At 49.5% G+C, this 16,879-nt stretch overlaps 1 protein-coding gene across 3 annotated transcripts in view; it reads right to left on the minus strand.

Moving 5' to 3' along the window:
* Window positions 1-15,868: 15,868 nt before the first annotated feature.
* The window catches only part of PRKCD (protein kinase C delta), a 28,632-nt gene continuing 27,621 nt past the window's right edge, over window positions 15,869-16,879 (minus strand). For all 3 annotated transcript variants that reach the window (XM_074344667.1, XM_074344666.1, XM_074344665.1), the window contains one exon: window positions 15,869-16,384. In XM_074344667.1, the coding sequence (XP_074200768.1) occupies window positions 16,226-16,384 (159 nt within the window). In that variant the 3' untranslated portion in view covers window positions 15,869-16,225. The remainder of the gene's footprint in view (window positions 16,385-16,879) is intronic.

Below are 16,879 nucleotides of genomic sequence, written 5' to 3' on the forward strand. Positions count from 1 at the left end.
ATAATTGTAGACTCAGAAGAAGCTGCAAAAAAAAAAGGTCTCACCCAGCTTCCCTCAAGGGTGGCGACTTACATGAACCCTTGTGCATTACCAAGACCAGGACATGTGCATTTGCACAGCGTCTCAGATGACCACAGACCTCACTCAGATTGCACCAGTTCCTGTCTTACCATCTTGTCCTTTCTGTGATGAGGACACGGCGGCAGAGTGTGGGGTGCCTCACTGCAGCCAGGAGGTTAAGCACTCCTTCCCCCTGAACCCCGTGAGGACCCTTATGATTCCAGAGGGCTGGGGTCACAACTGTGCCCTCATCCCACCAAAGACCCCCCCTTTGCCCATCGTGTGCGTAGAGGGGGATCCAGGTTCTGCCACAAAGAGAGCCAACACCTGCATCCTCAGGGGGGTTAGAGGGTATTAATAATTAAAGCATTTCAAAGGCAGGTTCCAGTCCTCCTCCCCAAGACAAGGCCCTGCCTGGGGCTCCCCTGTGCCCTTCAGTCCCTCTCTGGGAAGGGGGAAGAAAATAGGAGAAAAAGGGGACACTGAATGGCAAGTGCCCTGGACAGGATTCCAGAAATCACTGATCCTCGGGGATCTAGGTGTTACAGACATGTGGATTTCAAATATGAATCTGGGAAAATACGTAAGTACAAAAAGTAGCAAAGGATGAGGCAATAAAAGGATGAATGACAAGGCTCCTTCCCCCACATATGGTGGCTTAGTGGGACCCCCAAGCCAGGTTTCATGTCCCCACTGTCCTCCAGAGAAAGGAGGTCATGTAGATGTGTCCCTAAGGGCAAGAGGAGGGATGTGTCTCCTTCGAGTCTAGTCCTGGATGGAGGCGCAGGGTCTGCAGCTGTGCCGGGCTGGTGCTGCCTCCCTCTAGGTCAGGCACAGCCTCGACAGAGTGAGGCTTTGGTCCAGCTGGCAAGGCAGGTAAGGGCTCTCGGGGTCAGGGGTTCTGCTACTGGCCCTACAACCCAAGCCTGAGACAGGAGGTGTCCTGTCCCCAGCCCCCTGGGAACAGGGAGGGACAACGTCAGTAAGGAGGGCCCCAAGAGCTGCTGACACCCGAGTCTAAGCTCGGGCTGCCATTAAAAAAAAAATACCCCAGGCTGGGTGGCTTAAACAAGACACTCAGTTCTCCCTGTTCTGAAGGCTACAAGTCCAAGATCAAGGTGCCAACCAATTCAGTTTCTGGCAAGGGCCTGCGTTCTGGCTTGTAGACGTGGTCCTCATGTGGCCTTTCCTTGGTGTGCCAGTGGAGACAGAGCACTCTGGTGTTTCTAAGTAAGAGGATGCTAATCCTGTCAGTCAGAGCTGCACCCTTATGCCATCATTTAACCTTAAATACCTCCATCTCTAAATACAATCCCACTGGGGGTTAGGGCTTCAACCTATGACTTTTGGGAACAACACAATTCAGTGCATAGCATCCTCCAAATCTGCCAAGTTCACGGTTCACCCATCATCTCCCAAGGGCACACTCATCTGGACATTAGAACTTGATGTTTAAGAGAAAAAGGAAAATATTTGGGATAAATATATAGGGGAAGAAGGAAGGTTCTTTAAAAAGGAAGAAATTCATCGACAGGTCACTGACCACCCCCAACATACACCTGGGCCCAGGGCGAAGGAAGCCCAGAGGCCCCATCCTTCATCCAGGACTCACTTAACTGTTGCAAAAAAGAGCAACAGTTTCCAACATAAGTAAATGCTTTTCTGGGGAAAAAAAATGTCTCTTTCTGCCTCAGTCCTCATCGAAGTAACAAGGATAAATTTATTAGTACATAAATTGTGCATGGTGCATTTTTATGTTGCCATCAGTGACTTCAGAGCTGAACATGCAATAAATACGTTTTTCACATATCTTCATGGGGCAGGGGGCAGCTGACCAGAGTTTTACCAAAAACTTCCTATCCACATGCTGCACCTTAAATTCAGGAAGTTTCCATCTCTACTCCACAAGGCTGAACAGTCTGGGGGAAAAAATGACTGGGGAAACCACCCCACAATTCAGAACTGGATGAGAAGCTCTACAAGAGGTATTTGGAGACAAGCCAGAGGCTCTGCACCTGCTTAAGCCCGGGTCCACCAGGCTGGGGGTGGTGAGTGGGACTGAAGTTTAGAACCACCAAGAATTTCATCTGAGCTGATCCCAGGGACACAGACCTCAGCAACTAGCCTGTCTCTTCATCGCTTCACAGAGCCCCAAGTTGCATCACTGGGGGAAGCAGTGGCCCAGGTGGGAGAGGAGCCTGCACCCCTACCTGTAGGGCCAGGGAGGGGCTAACTTACGGACCAGAGACCCTGGCTGCAGCAATGCCTCCCAGTAGTCACACCACACTGACATTGCAAGATGCAAGCTGGGGCGCAGAGGGAGCTTTGGGGCAATTACTCAACCGCATGGGCCTGGACAGACTCTGCCCCAGTACGTCCAGGCCCCATTGGTTTAGCTTCCTAAATGATCCCAAATATGCCACCTTCTGCCCTCATCCCGGCCCAGACCTCCACCTCTCCCTGCACGGAGCAACAGTCAGTGGCTTCCAGATGGCTTCCAACCTCCACCCCTCTCTCGAAGGGAACCTTCTAGAACTTGACACAAGCACATCCTCTCCCCCATGACTCCACCTGGATGAAGCCCAGCCTCTGGCCCCAACGGCCTCCTCCTGCCCAGCTCCAGCCTCACCCCACACCCGCTCCCCCTGGCTTCCAGGCCCTGGCGCCCCACTTTGTTGCTTCCTCCGTGGTCTCTCCCACTCCCTCTTCTGCCTCCCAACCCTCCCCAGTCCGGGTGAGTGATTGAACCCTTAACACCAAGGAAAATAAGGCAGTTTGGCAAGAGGAAGAAAATGCTGACTGAAGAGGAGGAAGAGAAAGCTTGGGGGGGAGGTGGGAATCAGAGAAGACTTCTGGGAGGAGATGGTGCCTAAGCCAGGCATCAGGGGCAGATTGGGCTTTGACTGCAAGTGAGCTGGGGTGGGGGCAGTGGTGAAGGCCTCCCAGGAGGACAGTGCAGGCTACTTGGGTGACAGTCCACGTCTAGCTTGACTAGAGGGCACATGGAGAGGGTGGAAGGATGCAGCCTTGAATGCTGACTTCACTGATTTAGATATCAACGATGCCTGAAAAGACTTCCAATTTTACCTTTGTAGGAAGAGGAATTTCTTTTTACGTCTCCAACCAACATTTTACTGAATGCTTTCCACTGACCCGGTCCTGTGCAAAGAGGAACCCAAAGATGGACCAGCCCTAATTCCTGTGCTCCAAGCCAGTGATTCCCCAAACCTGGCTAATGAACAGAATGGGAGATTTCCACACACATCAAGCCCCAGGTCCAAATCATCACCTTTCTGTGGCTTTCCTGAGCAAAGACAAGACAGGCTGACATTCTCAAAAGAGGGTTCATTAAACCAAGAGAAAACAAAGGGAAATAAACTCAGAATACTTGAAGTATAAAATGAATCAGAATTTTCCACAGGTTCCAAACCTCCCAAACTAAAAGATCATCTTTCTATTCACATCCCCTGCACATCTCAGAAATCTTCCAGCCCAAATTGCAGTCATAATTTCCAAGGCCACTCACCCTCTTACCAGCCACCTCTGGAGATAACTGAGATATTCTGGTGGTGGAAACAATCTTCCTCCACTTTGCAGGCTCTCCATTCATTATCTGTTCTCTCTTCCCCTCCTCATCCTCTCCCCTCTCCAGTTTAAAACCTACTAGGGCAACAGAAGGCAAGAGGATGAAGCAGGAGGAGAAATTTTCTATTTTAACCATAAGTTTAATGTTTTAATCAGAAGTTGCCAACAAATGACAGATAAGAGGCAACCTTTCTTAACTAAGTATTTCTAAAGTCTCATGCCTTGGAGGGTGACGTAGGAAATGGCCTTCCTTAGCTCCTTGGGTGGGAGAAATCCCTGCCTGCCCTCTTCTGTATTTCTTCCTTTCATAAGGGAGTTGTATTTGTTACCTTCTTTTATGGCAATTTGTTCTAGATTGTGAAATCTGTAAGCCCGGGTAATTTTCTGGTTCATCTTTGAAAGACAAACGAGTAGCAAAAGAGTATTAATGAATCTGAGAAACTTCATCGCGGTGGTCAAGGAAGGTGCACATACAGATGCGTGGCTAAGTTCCTGCCCTTCATTATCTGCAAAAACAGTTTTCCTGCCTTGTGTCCACCCCTGAGAGCAGTAATGATGTTTTTATAAAGAAATGTTAAATCATGTGACCTCTGAAACTAACTGGCCTGGCCTGCCTTTGCAATTCCAGATAACAGTTCCCCTAAACTTCATTACTCTACCAGGCTGCCTGTAATGGTACTATTTCTACTAGTCATTGTTCCTTTGTGTTCCAGCTGGAATAATTTTCCTTCTGATTGATTGATGGAGTCTTCTAATATTTTCTATAAGTGCTGGAGATGAATTACTTTAGGTTTGGATGTCTGAAAAACTCCTGACCCCATTGGTGGCCATAAAATTCTGTATGTGTGTCTTTCATTATTTTAAAGACTTGCCCCATTGTCTCCTCACTTGCATTGTTTCCAAAGAGAAATTTGTTGTCATCCTTGTTTTTTTTGTTTCTCTGCCTATAACATGCGTTTTTCCTTTGCATACTTTTAAGGCTTTCTCTTTATCATTGGATTTGAGCAGTTCAATGATGATGTGCTTTGGTGTAATTTTCCCTGTGTCTACTGTGCTTTAAGTTCACTGAGCTTCTCAGAGCCATGGATTTATAGTTTTCTTCAAATCCAGAAAATTCCCTGCCATCATTTCTTCCAATATTTTTTCCTGTACCATCACCCCCTCCTCCCTCAGAGATTCCACTTATATATATATTAGATTGCTTGAAATTATACCATGAATCACCTGTGGTGGTAATTTTTTAAATCCTTTTTTTTCCCCCTCTGGGTTTCATTTTGGATACTTTCTATTGCCGTCTCTTCAAGTTTACTCATCTGTTTATCTTTATTGTCTAATCTGCTATGAATTCCAGTCAGCATATTTTTTTAATCTCAGACATCATTGTGTGACTGGGCTGTTTTTCTGTATCTTCCGTATCTCTGCTTTTTTTTAAAAAAAAATAGGCCTTAAAAAAAAAGTTTTAGGTTCACAGCAAAATTGAGTGGAAGGTAGACTTCCCATATACCCCCTGCTCCACACATGCATAGCCTCTGCCACTACTGACATCCCCCACCAGAGTAGCACATTTGTCACAATTGATGACCCTATATTGACACATTATTATTGCCCAAAGTCCATATTTACATTAGGGTTCACCCTTGGTGTCATACATTCTATGGGTTTGGACAATGTGTAATGGCATGCATCCATCATTACAGTATCATACAGGGCAGTTTCACTCACCGCCCTAAAATCCTCTGTGCTTCACCTGTTCATCCTCTACTTAATTTTTTGAACATACATAATACAGTTATAATAACTGTTTTAATGTCCTTGTCTTCAAATTCTAATGTTTGTGTTGGTTCTGGGTAAGTTTCAATCGGTTGATGTTTCTCCTGTTTCTTTTGATGCCTGATAATATTTGATCGGATACCACAAATTGTGGATTTTACCTGATTGGGTGCTGGATACTTTTTATATTTCCATAAGTATTCTTTTTTTTTTTTTTTCTAGGGTGTGGTACCCTCTCAGTACTCTACACAGTGACTCTGAGGGGCTGATCATGAGGTTTTCTAGTCTGGCTGCTGGGAATGGGCACTGTTCCCAAGCCTGTGTGAGTTCTGAGAATTTCTCCCTCTCATCCACTCAGATGATCCTTTCCCCTGCCTTGGTGTGTTTCCTCGCACATATGCATGGAAAAGTACTTCGCTGAGTACTCCAGAAGGATTCTCTGCAGATCTCTGGGCTTTTCTCTCTTGTCTCCAATAGGCTGCACTGTGAATTCTAGCCACCTTGGTTTCACTGAACTCCTAGCTTTGTCTTCTCAACTTGAGGAGCCCATTGGGCACCACCTGGATTCCCCTCCCTGAGCCTCAGCCTGGAGACTGACTGTCTCCAGGCAGTGAAGCTGGGCAATCACAGGGCTCACCTCCATGTTCCCCTCTCTCAGAGAGCATTGCCCTTTGTTGCCTCATGTCCAGCATCTGTAGAACTGTTGTTTCATTAATTTTACCTTAAAAAAATTTTTTTTTCAGATAGGAAAGTAAATACAGTCCCTTTTACTCCATCTTCGCAGGATGAAAGCAGGATTCTGCATCAATTATTTGGATAAATAAAGTGCGGTAAATTTATGTGATGGAATATCATATGCCCATGAAAAGGAATGGTGTAACCAGTCACAAAAGACTACATATCATATGAGTCTATTTATATGATGTGTCCTGAGTAGGCAAATCTATGCAGTCAGAAAGTAGATTAGTGGCTGCTAAGAGCTACAGGTCTGGGAGAAGTGGGATGCTGATGGCTAAAGGATATGGAGTTTCCTTTTGGGGTGATAAAACTGTTCTAAAATTGACTGTGGTAATGATTGTATGACTCTATGCACATACTGAAAACAATTCAATTGTACACTTTAAATGGGTGAATTGTATGGTAATATGAATTACATCCGAAAGCCCTCACAAAAAGAAAGAAAATACACTTGAGCTACAGGGTTAGTAAAGGTCAGTTTCAAAAGCATGTGGGGCGGGGTTGGGAGGAGGGAATCGGGCAGCAGAAGAATCCTCTGCATCAATACTGTTTATAAAGAAGATTAAAAACGTGCAAAACAATACTCTAGACAATGTTCAGGGATGCCTATGGCACAGAAATGGTCCACATACTAAAAGCAGGTGCTGGTTCCCTCTGGAAGGATGCAGAGGAAAGGAGGGGGTGTCGGGGAGGGAGGCACAAGGGGCAGCACTTTTATCTCTAATGCTTCATTTCTTAGTCTGGGGCAGGATCATTCTCTACACTGTTCTTTAAGAGTGCTCTTAGTAAGATGACTTGTCAGATAAATCCCCTACATTTCCCGCGATGCCAGTGCCCCTCCTTCCCTGAGCAACCCCACGGGGTCTGACTTCCCATCGCTGATGCAGAAGGAACGCGGGAGAGTTTAAGAAATAACTTTTCCCCTTGAGGCTTGTTTTTTGCTTCCGCTGGGAAAACGTGACAGTCCCACCATCCTTGCTCGCGTTGCGTCTCCCCTAACCTTCCCAAAGCCCCGGAGAAGCCTACCGAGCTGGTGCAGGCGGCCTCAGCGGAACCTCGGGGGCTCAGCGGCAGCTGCTCCTCGGCGCCTCCGCCCCGGACGCTCAGCCCTCTCCCCGCCGCGCGGCCACGCTGCCACGCGCCCGCACCAGCGCCGCCGCCTCCTGCCAGGCTTATAATCATCCCCACCTGCAGGCCGCACGCCCGCTTCTTACCACACCTGGAGGGGGTTAAGCCACTCCATCAAGCCCATTGCCTCACCTCCAGCGGACTCCCCTACCCTGAGAGCTCACTTTCTACAGAGCCTCCCTCAGGACTGAATCAGGCCTCCCACCCCCGACCCCCACCTTCCTGTACCAGGCGCGGGGCGCGGGGCGGGGGGCAGGCCACCCGACCACCCGCAGGACAGGCCTCCCCATCCCTTGTACTGTAATTGTCTGCTGACCAATCTGCCTCCTCCAGGAGACCGCAAGTCTGTTCCCTGTTTGCACAGTTCCCCACCATCCTGCAGAGCCCCAGGCACGCAGTCAGAGCTTGCTAAATGCCCACAAAGTGAACTGACGAGTCTAGCCTTCACTTCAGAGTCACCACCACAAATGTACCAGAAAAGCGTCCAGTGCAGTATGTGACCTTAGTAGCTGCCCAAGAAACATCGTTACAACCCACGTGTCTGTGCCCCAGATGCTACCAGTAGGGGATACATTTGGGGGGCCCCCTGAGGGTCCTCCAGCTCTGCCTCTGGAACATGCTGGGGAAGGTTCTGGGGGTCGAGGGAGAGATTTCAGTGTGGCCAGAAGAGCAAACAAGAGGGAGCATAGGAGGGGCCCCACTCCAGGCATCTGTCGCTCTGTCTGCTGTTGTGGCAACTTCCAGTGAAACCTTGTGACAGTGGGAATTACTGCCTTTCATATCATTTGTTTTTAGTTTGTGCCAAGAACTGAGGCATCTGACATTCAAATATTCTTTTCTATAATTTAAAACCATACAAGGCCCACCTGCCATTCATATCAGCCTTCGACACTTAACTTTCCTGCTGTGGCTCTGGCTGGTGGCCCCAAGTCCGTGGCGAGGGAGGGCGGGACACACCCTGCTGCTGTGTCTGGAACCCACTCCACTCCCACCCAGGAAAACTGTGTCCTCTTTCTACAAGATTCTGGGCACTAGCCTGGGCCCCGCCATGCCTTGTACTTACAGCACAGTGATGCGGCAAACGTGCGTGAAGACAGAGGTAAGGTGTTCATAGAGTTAAGAATGAGAACAATCATCGATTTCATGAGTACTTACTGTGAGCCTTAGCCTCATAACCATCCTGTAAAGAGGGTACAATTATGCACAAGCTGCAGGTGAGGACACTAGGCTCAAAGAGGTGGAGTAACAGCCTGGGATGCAGCGGGCAGGTTTAGCCCCACATCCAACTCCAAGCCTGCATCCCACAGCTTGTCATCAGTGCTGCCATCTCCTGACCTACGCTGGGGTGAGTCTGAGTGTGGGTGCACTATGCACTTGTGATACCCAGCTATTGCAAGCCTGAGCCAGGGTTTAAAGACAATCTTTCTTTTTAACATACCTTGTTTCCACAAGAACAATTAAGCTAACAAGATCTGGGGCTGGAAAGGGATAGACTGGGATTTCAAAATGTAGAATAGATAAGATTCTACTGTATAGCACAGGGAAATATATACAAGATCTTATGGTAGCTCACAGAAAAAAATGTGACAATGAATATATATATGTTCACGTATAACTGAAAAATTGTGCTCTACACTGGAATTTGACACAACATTGTAAAATGATTACAAATTAATAAAAAAATGTTAAAAAAAAAGCTAACAAGATCCACTTTTCATGGAGTGCACACCTTCTGTGAAGTGAGTTATTTTTTATTTATTATTGATGCAAAGTGGGTCTAATTGGCTTAATTGTTTCTGAACTCCTGATTTAAAACCCAGGAAGTGGCTCAGAGAGGTCTAGCTGATACTACTAATGGCGGGTTTCTAATAGGCTGTCTTGCTCTGGAACCAGGTCCCAACCCTCAGCTGGGGCAGTGGGCCAATGCCACCCACCAGCTGGAGGACATGGACTTCTGAGTTCCTTGGGTTTAGTCACCTGCTACTGCTAAAGCCACAAGGTAGGATTGGCAGCTACCCCTGTTTTTACCTACTCCTTACCATTACCAGAGCAAGGGGAGGCAGGCAGATAGCAAGGGGCAGGAGTAAGCACTGGGGGTGCTGGGAGCTCAGTAAACTCTCAGTGGACATATCCTGTCTGTCACTCACTTGTGCTCATTCATCAGCGTTTAATGATCACCCACCGTGAGCCTGCAGTGGGCAGAGAGGAGAGGGAGCCAGGCTTGTGCCTTATGGCAGGGAGGATGCGGAGGGTGGACCTCACTGCGTCCTCTGAGGGTCTCCCTGTGCGACCTGTTCCAGCCTCTCCCCCTCTCTAGCCTGTTTTTCCCTGTGAATTCACAGAGATCCCCAAAGGCCCTTCCAGCTCCAAGATGGCCTACCTGCACCTCATCCAAGCTGCCCTCTGCCATCCATGCCTTCCACCAGGCTCAGCGTACCTCTTCCTGGGGCCCATTTGCTCTCTCCCTGAGAGCGCCTGAACAAGCCTGGGGAACTGTGGGAGGTGCTCATCTCTGGAGGAGCATCACAGGGGAACCTCCAGCCCAGAGCCGCTGGGCACCTTCCTTAACCTCTCAGAGCCTCAGCTCCCTGACTGGTAAAACAGGGAGACTAACTAGCATTTCTTTTCCTCACAGGGTTGTCATGAGAATTAACAGCAGTCCACACCACAGGGGTGGCATCAAGCACAGTGTGGACCCAGAGGGTCACTGTCATGATCCGTTGAGCCACACACAGTGATCATGCCTGTTGAGTGACAGTTCCAAGTGATACCCACCAGGCTCCTGGCACAGCAGGCACCTGATCTACCAAGGGATGTACGAATTTGGAAACAGAGCCCGACATTGCTGCCCCTCCCGCAGTGCATGCGCCTCTCATCCCAGGTGAAATCAATAGAAGGCTAAATGTCCCTCTTGGAAGAAGAAAAAAGAAAAACAGCTTCCCCAAGAGGCCTTGGGCTTTGTACAGTGCTTCATGTGGGCTGAGCAGCAAGTGTCAGGGCCTTCAGAGTATGTGTTTCACAGCAGAGGGGTCTTCTAATGCCTCTCTAAGAAGCCTGATTTGGGGACTGGTGTTAAAGTTTCAAACACAAGTCACGGAGGCTACAGTTGGTGGGGGTTGCATTCAATCATATGAGAGACCCAGGGAGTGCCCCCAGCCCCCCAAACCAGCTCTCCAGCCTCTAAGCTCACAGAGGGCAGTCTGAGGTAATCTGCTGGGCACAGTCAGGGTGCAGGAACGAGTCGGAGGCCCCATAAGTTTAGAGGTGCCTGAAGAGGAGGCAGGTGCACAGTGGGCTGCAGTGGTGGAAACCCCAACCTGCTGGAATGAGGCCAAGGGCAGTAGTGGGGACGATGTGCTGGAGTCCAAAGCCCCTCCCACTCTGGCAAATAAATGTGGCACACCCCCTCCTGCTATTAACACCTGTGGTAAACGGAGTCCCAGTTCATATCCGTCATTCACACCTTAATAAGGAATAAATTGGGGAAATGTGACTCTAGTAGTGTGATGGATGCTAGGGAAAGGGGTTGAAATTTGGGGCAGCCCAGAGACTCTCTAATGACAAGGGAGCCGTCTAGATGTGTAACCTCCACATCTCTGAGTCTCTGAAAAATGGTCTTCAGGCATCTTGCGGGAATATTTCCCCAGGGACTAATGACAGGGAGTAGGTTGGTTAAGAACCCAGTACCATACCTAGCACAAAGTGGTCCTCCCTGGGTCTGCAGCCGCTGCCCACCAGAGGGCGCTGTAATCACCAGGGCCGCGGGCTCCTTCCGCCTTTGGTCCGCGCTCCAGCAGGGTTCCCGGGGGCCCACGGTGGGGCCTTCCATGAGCTGGGCGGTACTGGCTGCTTCGCCTTCCAGGGTGTGAGCCGCTCAGAGCAGCATCTCCCTGCTCCACCAAGACTGGGCAAAATGCAGTTTTCCGGACCTCAACCATCTGGCTTTCAATGCTGGTGCACGCATGTTGTACTGTGGTGAGCTTTAACAGTACTGATGTGAGGCCTCCTCCAGAGATCTTAGAAATAGACCTGGGCAGCATGGGCATTGGGTTCCAATGCAGCGTCAGGGCTGAGACCTGCTGGTTAGAACTTGGCATAGTGGACCTTATCAGTATGCTTAGCACACGGACTACCAGTCACTGCCTTAAAGGGATTGGGGTCTGGGCAGCCCATTCATTCACTCATTCATCCTTCATCTCAGCAGCCCTGCCCTGTGCTCCCAGACCTTTGGGTGTCCTCACAAGCTGGCACATGGAAGCACAGGGTGGAACCACTCTGAACTTTGGGTCTCTAACCTGCTCTTCTTGATCTCTTGGCCCTGGACCACTTTCTACAACAGGAAAATCAATCACCTCTGCAACTGCTGGATGTTCTTGCTTCCAGTTTTTCTCAGTTAATCCGTGCGGTGGTAGATATCCTTGGCCAGCCTTCTGGGGCCTGTAGGGGAGGTTCCTCTGGGTAGCTCTGTCTGGGAAGGGGGATTGCTGGGCCATGGGGTGGGTGCATTTTAGGTTTTAACTGAAACTGCCAAGGTGCCCTCCTGCAATACAGTTCAATGTACAGTTGGCAGGCCCACTACCCTGAACATTTTCATCCCGTTGAGGAGATGCAGTCACAGTGGCTGCTGTTTACTAAACGTCTACTGTGTCCTGAGCCAGTGAGGTGTGCTTACAGAAATCATCCTAGTCCACAAGCAGCAGCATGGTTAAGGCACATCTCGGAGATTTTGCAGGTTTGGTTCCAGACCACTGAAATAAAGCATGATTTCACATGAAATTTTGGTTTCCCGGTGCACATAAAAGTTATGTTTACACTATACTGCAGTCTGTTAAGTTTGCAATAGCATTAGCTCTAAAAAAAAAAAAAAAAAAGTACAGACTAAGCCCCCTGTTCAGGAGAGAGGAATTCCTTTTGCACTCCTGAGAATAAAAGCTTTTTTCACTGTATGTATGGCTTCCATACTCAGGCCAATAGTAGCCAAGACTCTCGACGGTGATCACCATTAATCCTCTTTGGGTGGAACCAGATCTCACGAGATTTGCCCTTTTCTCGCAGGATTCAGGCCGCTCTTCAGGGGAAAGTAATTCCCGTCATTGGAAATCAATTCTGATCTTTTTGCAAGGTAAGAACTGACTCCATTTCTGAGTGGTGTCCTTCATCACTCCCGAGACTAATTCCTTTCCTCTGTGAGGATGCGTTTTCTTCTGAAACGAGCATGGATCCAGTTTCCCTCGGCTTCATAAACACAAAACTTCTCATAGAGCCTCCGAACTCTCGCGAGATTAAGTCCCCTGTTCAGGGGAGAGGAATCCCTTTGGCAGTCCTGGAAACAAAACTTTTTTTTTTTTAAACAGTGTATTTGTCTTCCCTTCTCAGACGAGCACTAGCCCAGCCTCTCTCAGGTGATCACTACTAATCCTCTGCAGGTGGAGCCAAGTCTCGCGAGATTTGCCCATTTATCGCGGGATTCAGGCCGCTCTTTTGGGAAAAGTAATTCCCCTTACTGGAAGTCAATTCTGATCTTTTTTGAAGGGAAGAACTGACTCCATCTCCAGATGTTGTCCTTTATCCCTCCAGACACTAACTCCTTTCTTCTGTAAGGATGTGGTTTCTTCTCAGACGAGCGTGAATCCAGTCTCCCTCAGCTCTTATCATTCTTATCATTGGTATGATCATGGGAATAGCACGTTTAATTTCCCTCAAGAACTTTTCCTCTGCATTCACAGCTTGGCTAACTGGCACAAGAGGCCTAGCTTTCCGCCTGTCTCAGCTTTTGACACGCCTTTCCCACTGGGCTTAATCATTTCTAGCTTTGAATTAAAACACACAACTTTTCCTTTCACTCACTTAGCGGCCATTGAAGGGTTATTAATTGGCCAAATTTCAAAATTGTTGTCTCAGGAAATAGGGAGGCTGAGAGGAGAGCGAGAGAGATGGGGGAACGGCCAGTCAGTGGAATAGTCAGAACAGACACGTTTATCGATTAAGGTTGCCACCTTATATGGGCGTGGTTTGTGGTGCCACAAAACAATTACAACATCAGAGATCACTGATCACAGTTCACCATAAGAAATAGAATAATGATGGTAAAGTTTGAAATACTGCAAGAATTACCAAGATGCAACACAGAGACACGAAGTGAGCAAGTGCTATTAGAAAGATGATGCTGATGGACTTGCTAGATGCAGGGTTGCCACACACCGTCAATTTGTAAATAACACGATGTCTGCAAAGTGCAATAAAGCAAAACACAACAAAGTGAGGTCAGCCTGCATCCCCATTTTACCGTAAAGGAAACGAGCCGCAGGAGGTTGTCACTGAGGTCACACAACTAGGGACATGCAAGGTTTGAACACACGGCCATTTGACAGCAGTGTCCTGCTCCTGCCCCCTAGGCCCTCCTGCATCTGTATTAGTCTGCCTGGCACTGAGTGAGGCCTGGCACACATTTCGGGCAGCAGGGACCAAGCTCATTGCTCTGCTGGCACGTTTACTTGGTGGAGGGCTATTTGCCTGCTTCCAGACCCCCAGACCCCAGTGCAAGGGTGGCTCTGGGCCCAGCCCAGGTATGATAGGCATTTCCTGAGGCCACCACTCAAGCCTGGCACCTACCCAACTCTGGGAACAGGCCTGGAGCTGCACAACCTCCCAGGCAGTTTGGCAGTGTCCCCGGCAGCTGCTTCCCCATCCCCCAGGTTTTGCCCAGCACCACGGGGTACCCAGCATCAGTCCCCAAGGGACTCCCTGGAGCTGGGAGCTCAAGGCAGCAGGGAATAATGGTCCCGTTTTACAGATGAGGGAACTGAGGCCCGATGAAGAAACCATGGTGACAATGTGTGGGTGGCAGAGTGGAACTCACACTCCAGGCCCTCAGTTCCAGGCACTGTGTTCTTCCCACCATCCTCCACTGCCTCTGGCTAATAAACTGTTTATTCCCTCTCTCCACACAGGAGGAAACTGGGGCTCTGGGTGCAAGGCTCTGCTTTGGAGCTGCAGGATGATGGTGAGAGGCTCTGATTCAAACACCAACCATATTTCTCTTCTAAACTCACACTGGACAGCCCAGGGGGTTCTGGGGCCTGTGTGTTGCAGCAGAGGTACGGGACAGGGATCCCCAGGCACCTCCTGTGGGCTCCCACAGCCCCAGCGCCCCCCCAGCACAGCCCACGCCATGCTGTGTCTACACCTCATCAGACTGTGAGCCCAAGGGGACAAAACCCCACTTCTGGGATTTTCACTGCTGTATGCACAGCACGGATTCAAACATTTCCTGAGAGGGTGGCAGTGGAGAGGGGAGGGGGACACTTGTTCTCTCTGGGAAAGGTTCGGCCCCCATCCCCCAGCCCCCTCCCCTGGCCAGCACCAGCCCCACCCCACCTCACCAGACTCCTCTCCAGCTGTGGAAACTTGTACCTCAGCCCAGAAAAATGAACTTTCTGGAAGTCAGCTGCTTGGCTGCCAGAGCCAGCCAATCAGGCGCTGGGGCACCTCACCTACCACCAGGGACCAGGGCGGAGGGCTGGACCAGAGGCGCTGGAGGATGGGCCCGCCTGAGGCCTGTGCCCAGAGACAGCCAAAGAGAAAGAAACAGGAAGCTGAGAACGGGACATTGAGGAGGTGGGGACAGAGAGCTGCATGAGCTCAGGGGGACACCAGCAGTCTCCTCACTGCAGGAGGGCACATGGGGAGCTCGGCTCCCAGCCTCACCCAGCCAGGTGGCAACTTCTCCCTTTCTTCTCCTACCCTGCTCCTTCCCCTTCCCAAGTAGGCAAGGGCTCCTGAGAAATACATTCTAGAACTCAGACACAGACCCCTCTGGCAAGGAGGGGGATAAACAAGAGATGAGAGATAGAGTTACACCGAGTACCATGTGGCCTCATCCCCATTTTACAGATGAAACGGAAGTTTCAAATGATTAAGTGACATCTTTAAATGCCACATTTTCTGGCTACTCTGCGATTTGAATCTAGATCTGCCTGAAGCCTGAGCTGTATTTCCGTCCTCCTCCCCAGGCTGGGCCGCCTCCACGCCTTGGTGCAGGTCTTCTGGCCAGGCCTTCCAGCAGCCTTCCCTTGCGCACTGAACCCTCTCTCTCTTTGGAGACATACTCTCTGAAGCTGGTCCCATCTCCTCCTATCACCCCACAGAGACATCTGGGGCTCCCTCAGCCACCCAAAGGTTTCTACTTTAGGCCGAGGGCCCTGGAGCCAGAGGAAACCCATAAATACAAACACATTTGCATGAAAGCCCAGGGGTCTGCATCTGCCACTAACAGCTCAGTGAGTTTCCAGGACAGTTACCAGGGGTGGGAACAGCTGCCACCAGCTTCCTGGGGCAAACATGTCCCAACAGCCAGGTTGGTACCAACTGGTGTTTATTCAGACACACAAATAAAAGAACCTGGTGGTTCAAACAGCTTGTGCTCCTTTTTTTTTTGACGGGGGAGGAGTGCAGGGAGGGGTGACACATCATATATATAATATATATATATCTTTAAAAGATCAACATACCACCAGTCCCCCACATGCTTTTCTCTACTGAGCAATATATACAGCCTATTATATATATATGTGTGTGAGTATATATATATGTATATATAAAATATATATTTTTTCAATAGATAACTACATTCAAGTAATGAAACACAGGATTTACAATTTCCCTCTGAGAGCAGAGGAAAAGCAAATTCACACACAATTCACAGAGGAAGTACCACAAAAGCCCAGCCAGATGGGAGCCGAGGCCTCCTTGGGGGACGGGGGGCATGGGCCACAGCAGAAATCACAACCATCACGCTGTTGCTTATCGTGGTGGGCAGGTGGGTGCCGATGACGTGGGGGGGTCCAGCCTGCTCTGCCTGGGCTGGGTCGGCAGGCCCTGCTGGCTTAACCCAGGCTCCCTGGCTGGGGTGGGTGGGGCGGGGGGAGTGGCATGTCTGGGAACCTCAATTTTCCAGGAGCCTCTCGAATTTGGGGTTCACAAAGGAGAAGCCAGCAAATGCTGTTTGGTCCATGGAGTCAATGAGGTTCTTGTCGCTGTAGGAAAGGTGTGGCTTCTCTTTCAGGAACTCCTGGTCGAAATTGCTGTAGTCTCCAGGGGACTTCTGCAAGCAGAGGGCAAGGATGCATTAGCAGGACCCAAGGGGCAACCTTCTGAAGGTTCCTGAGGTTGCGGGGACCTGCCCCCGGGGTCAGAATCCCTGCTGGGCTGGGCCAAGACAGAACTGTCTTTATTGAGAACAGAAAAGGGAGTCTCTCCTTTGGAAAGTAGATGCTGTTTTCCCAGGGGGCTGAGGGATGCGGGCTGGGGGGTCTGGGTCTGGAGGAGGAGAGGTGAGTACCCTCCAGAACCAGGTTCTGGCAGCCTATGGCCCGGGGCAGAAGCCCACCTGTCACCTGTTTGTGTAGGTCCCACAGGCTGAGACTGGCTTTTATATTTTTTAATGTTCAAGAAAAAAAATCAAAAAGAGTACCATTTCAGGACATGTAAAGACTAAATGAAATTCAAATTTCGGCAACCACAGTTAAAAATTTTATTAGTGCACAACCACACCCACTCATTGACATACGAGCTATGGCTGCTTTGAGACTATCTGGCC

This window comes from Camelus bactrianus, chromosome 17 (genome assembly GCF_048773025.1).
Source record: "Camelus bactrianus isolate YW-2024 breed Bactrian camel chromosome 17, ASM4877302v1, whole genome shotgun sequence".
Classification (NCBI taxonomy): domain Eukaryota; kingdom Metazoa; phylum Chordata; class Mammalia; order Artiodactyla; family Camelidae; genus Camelus; species Camelus bactrianus.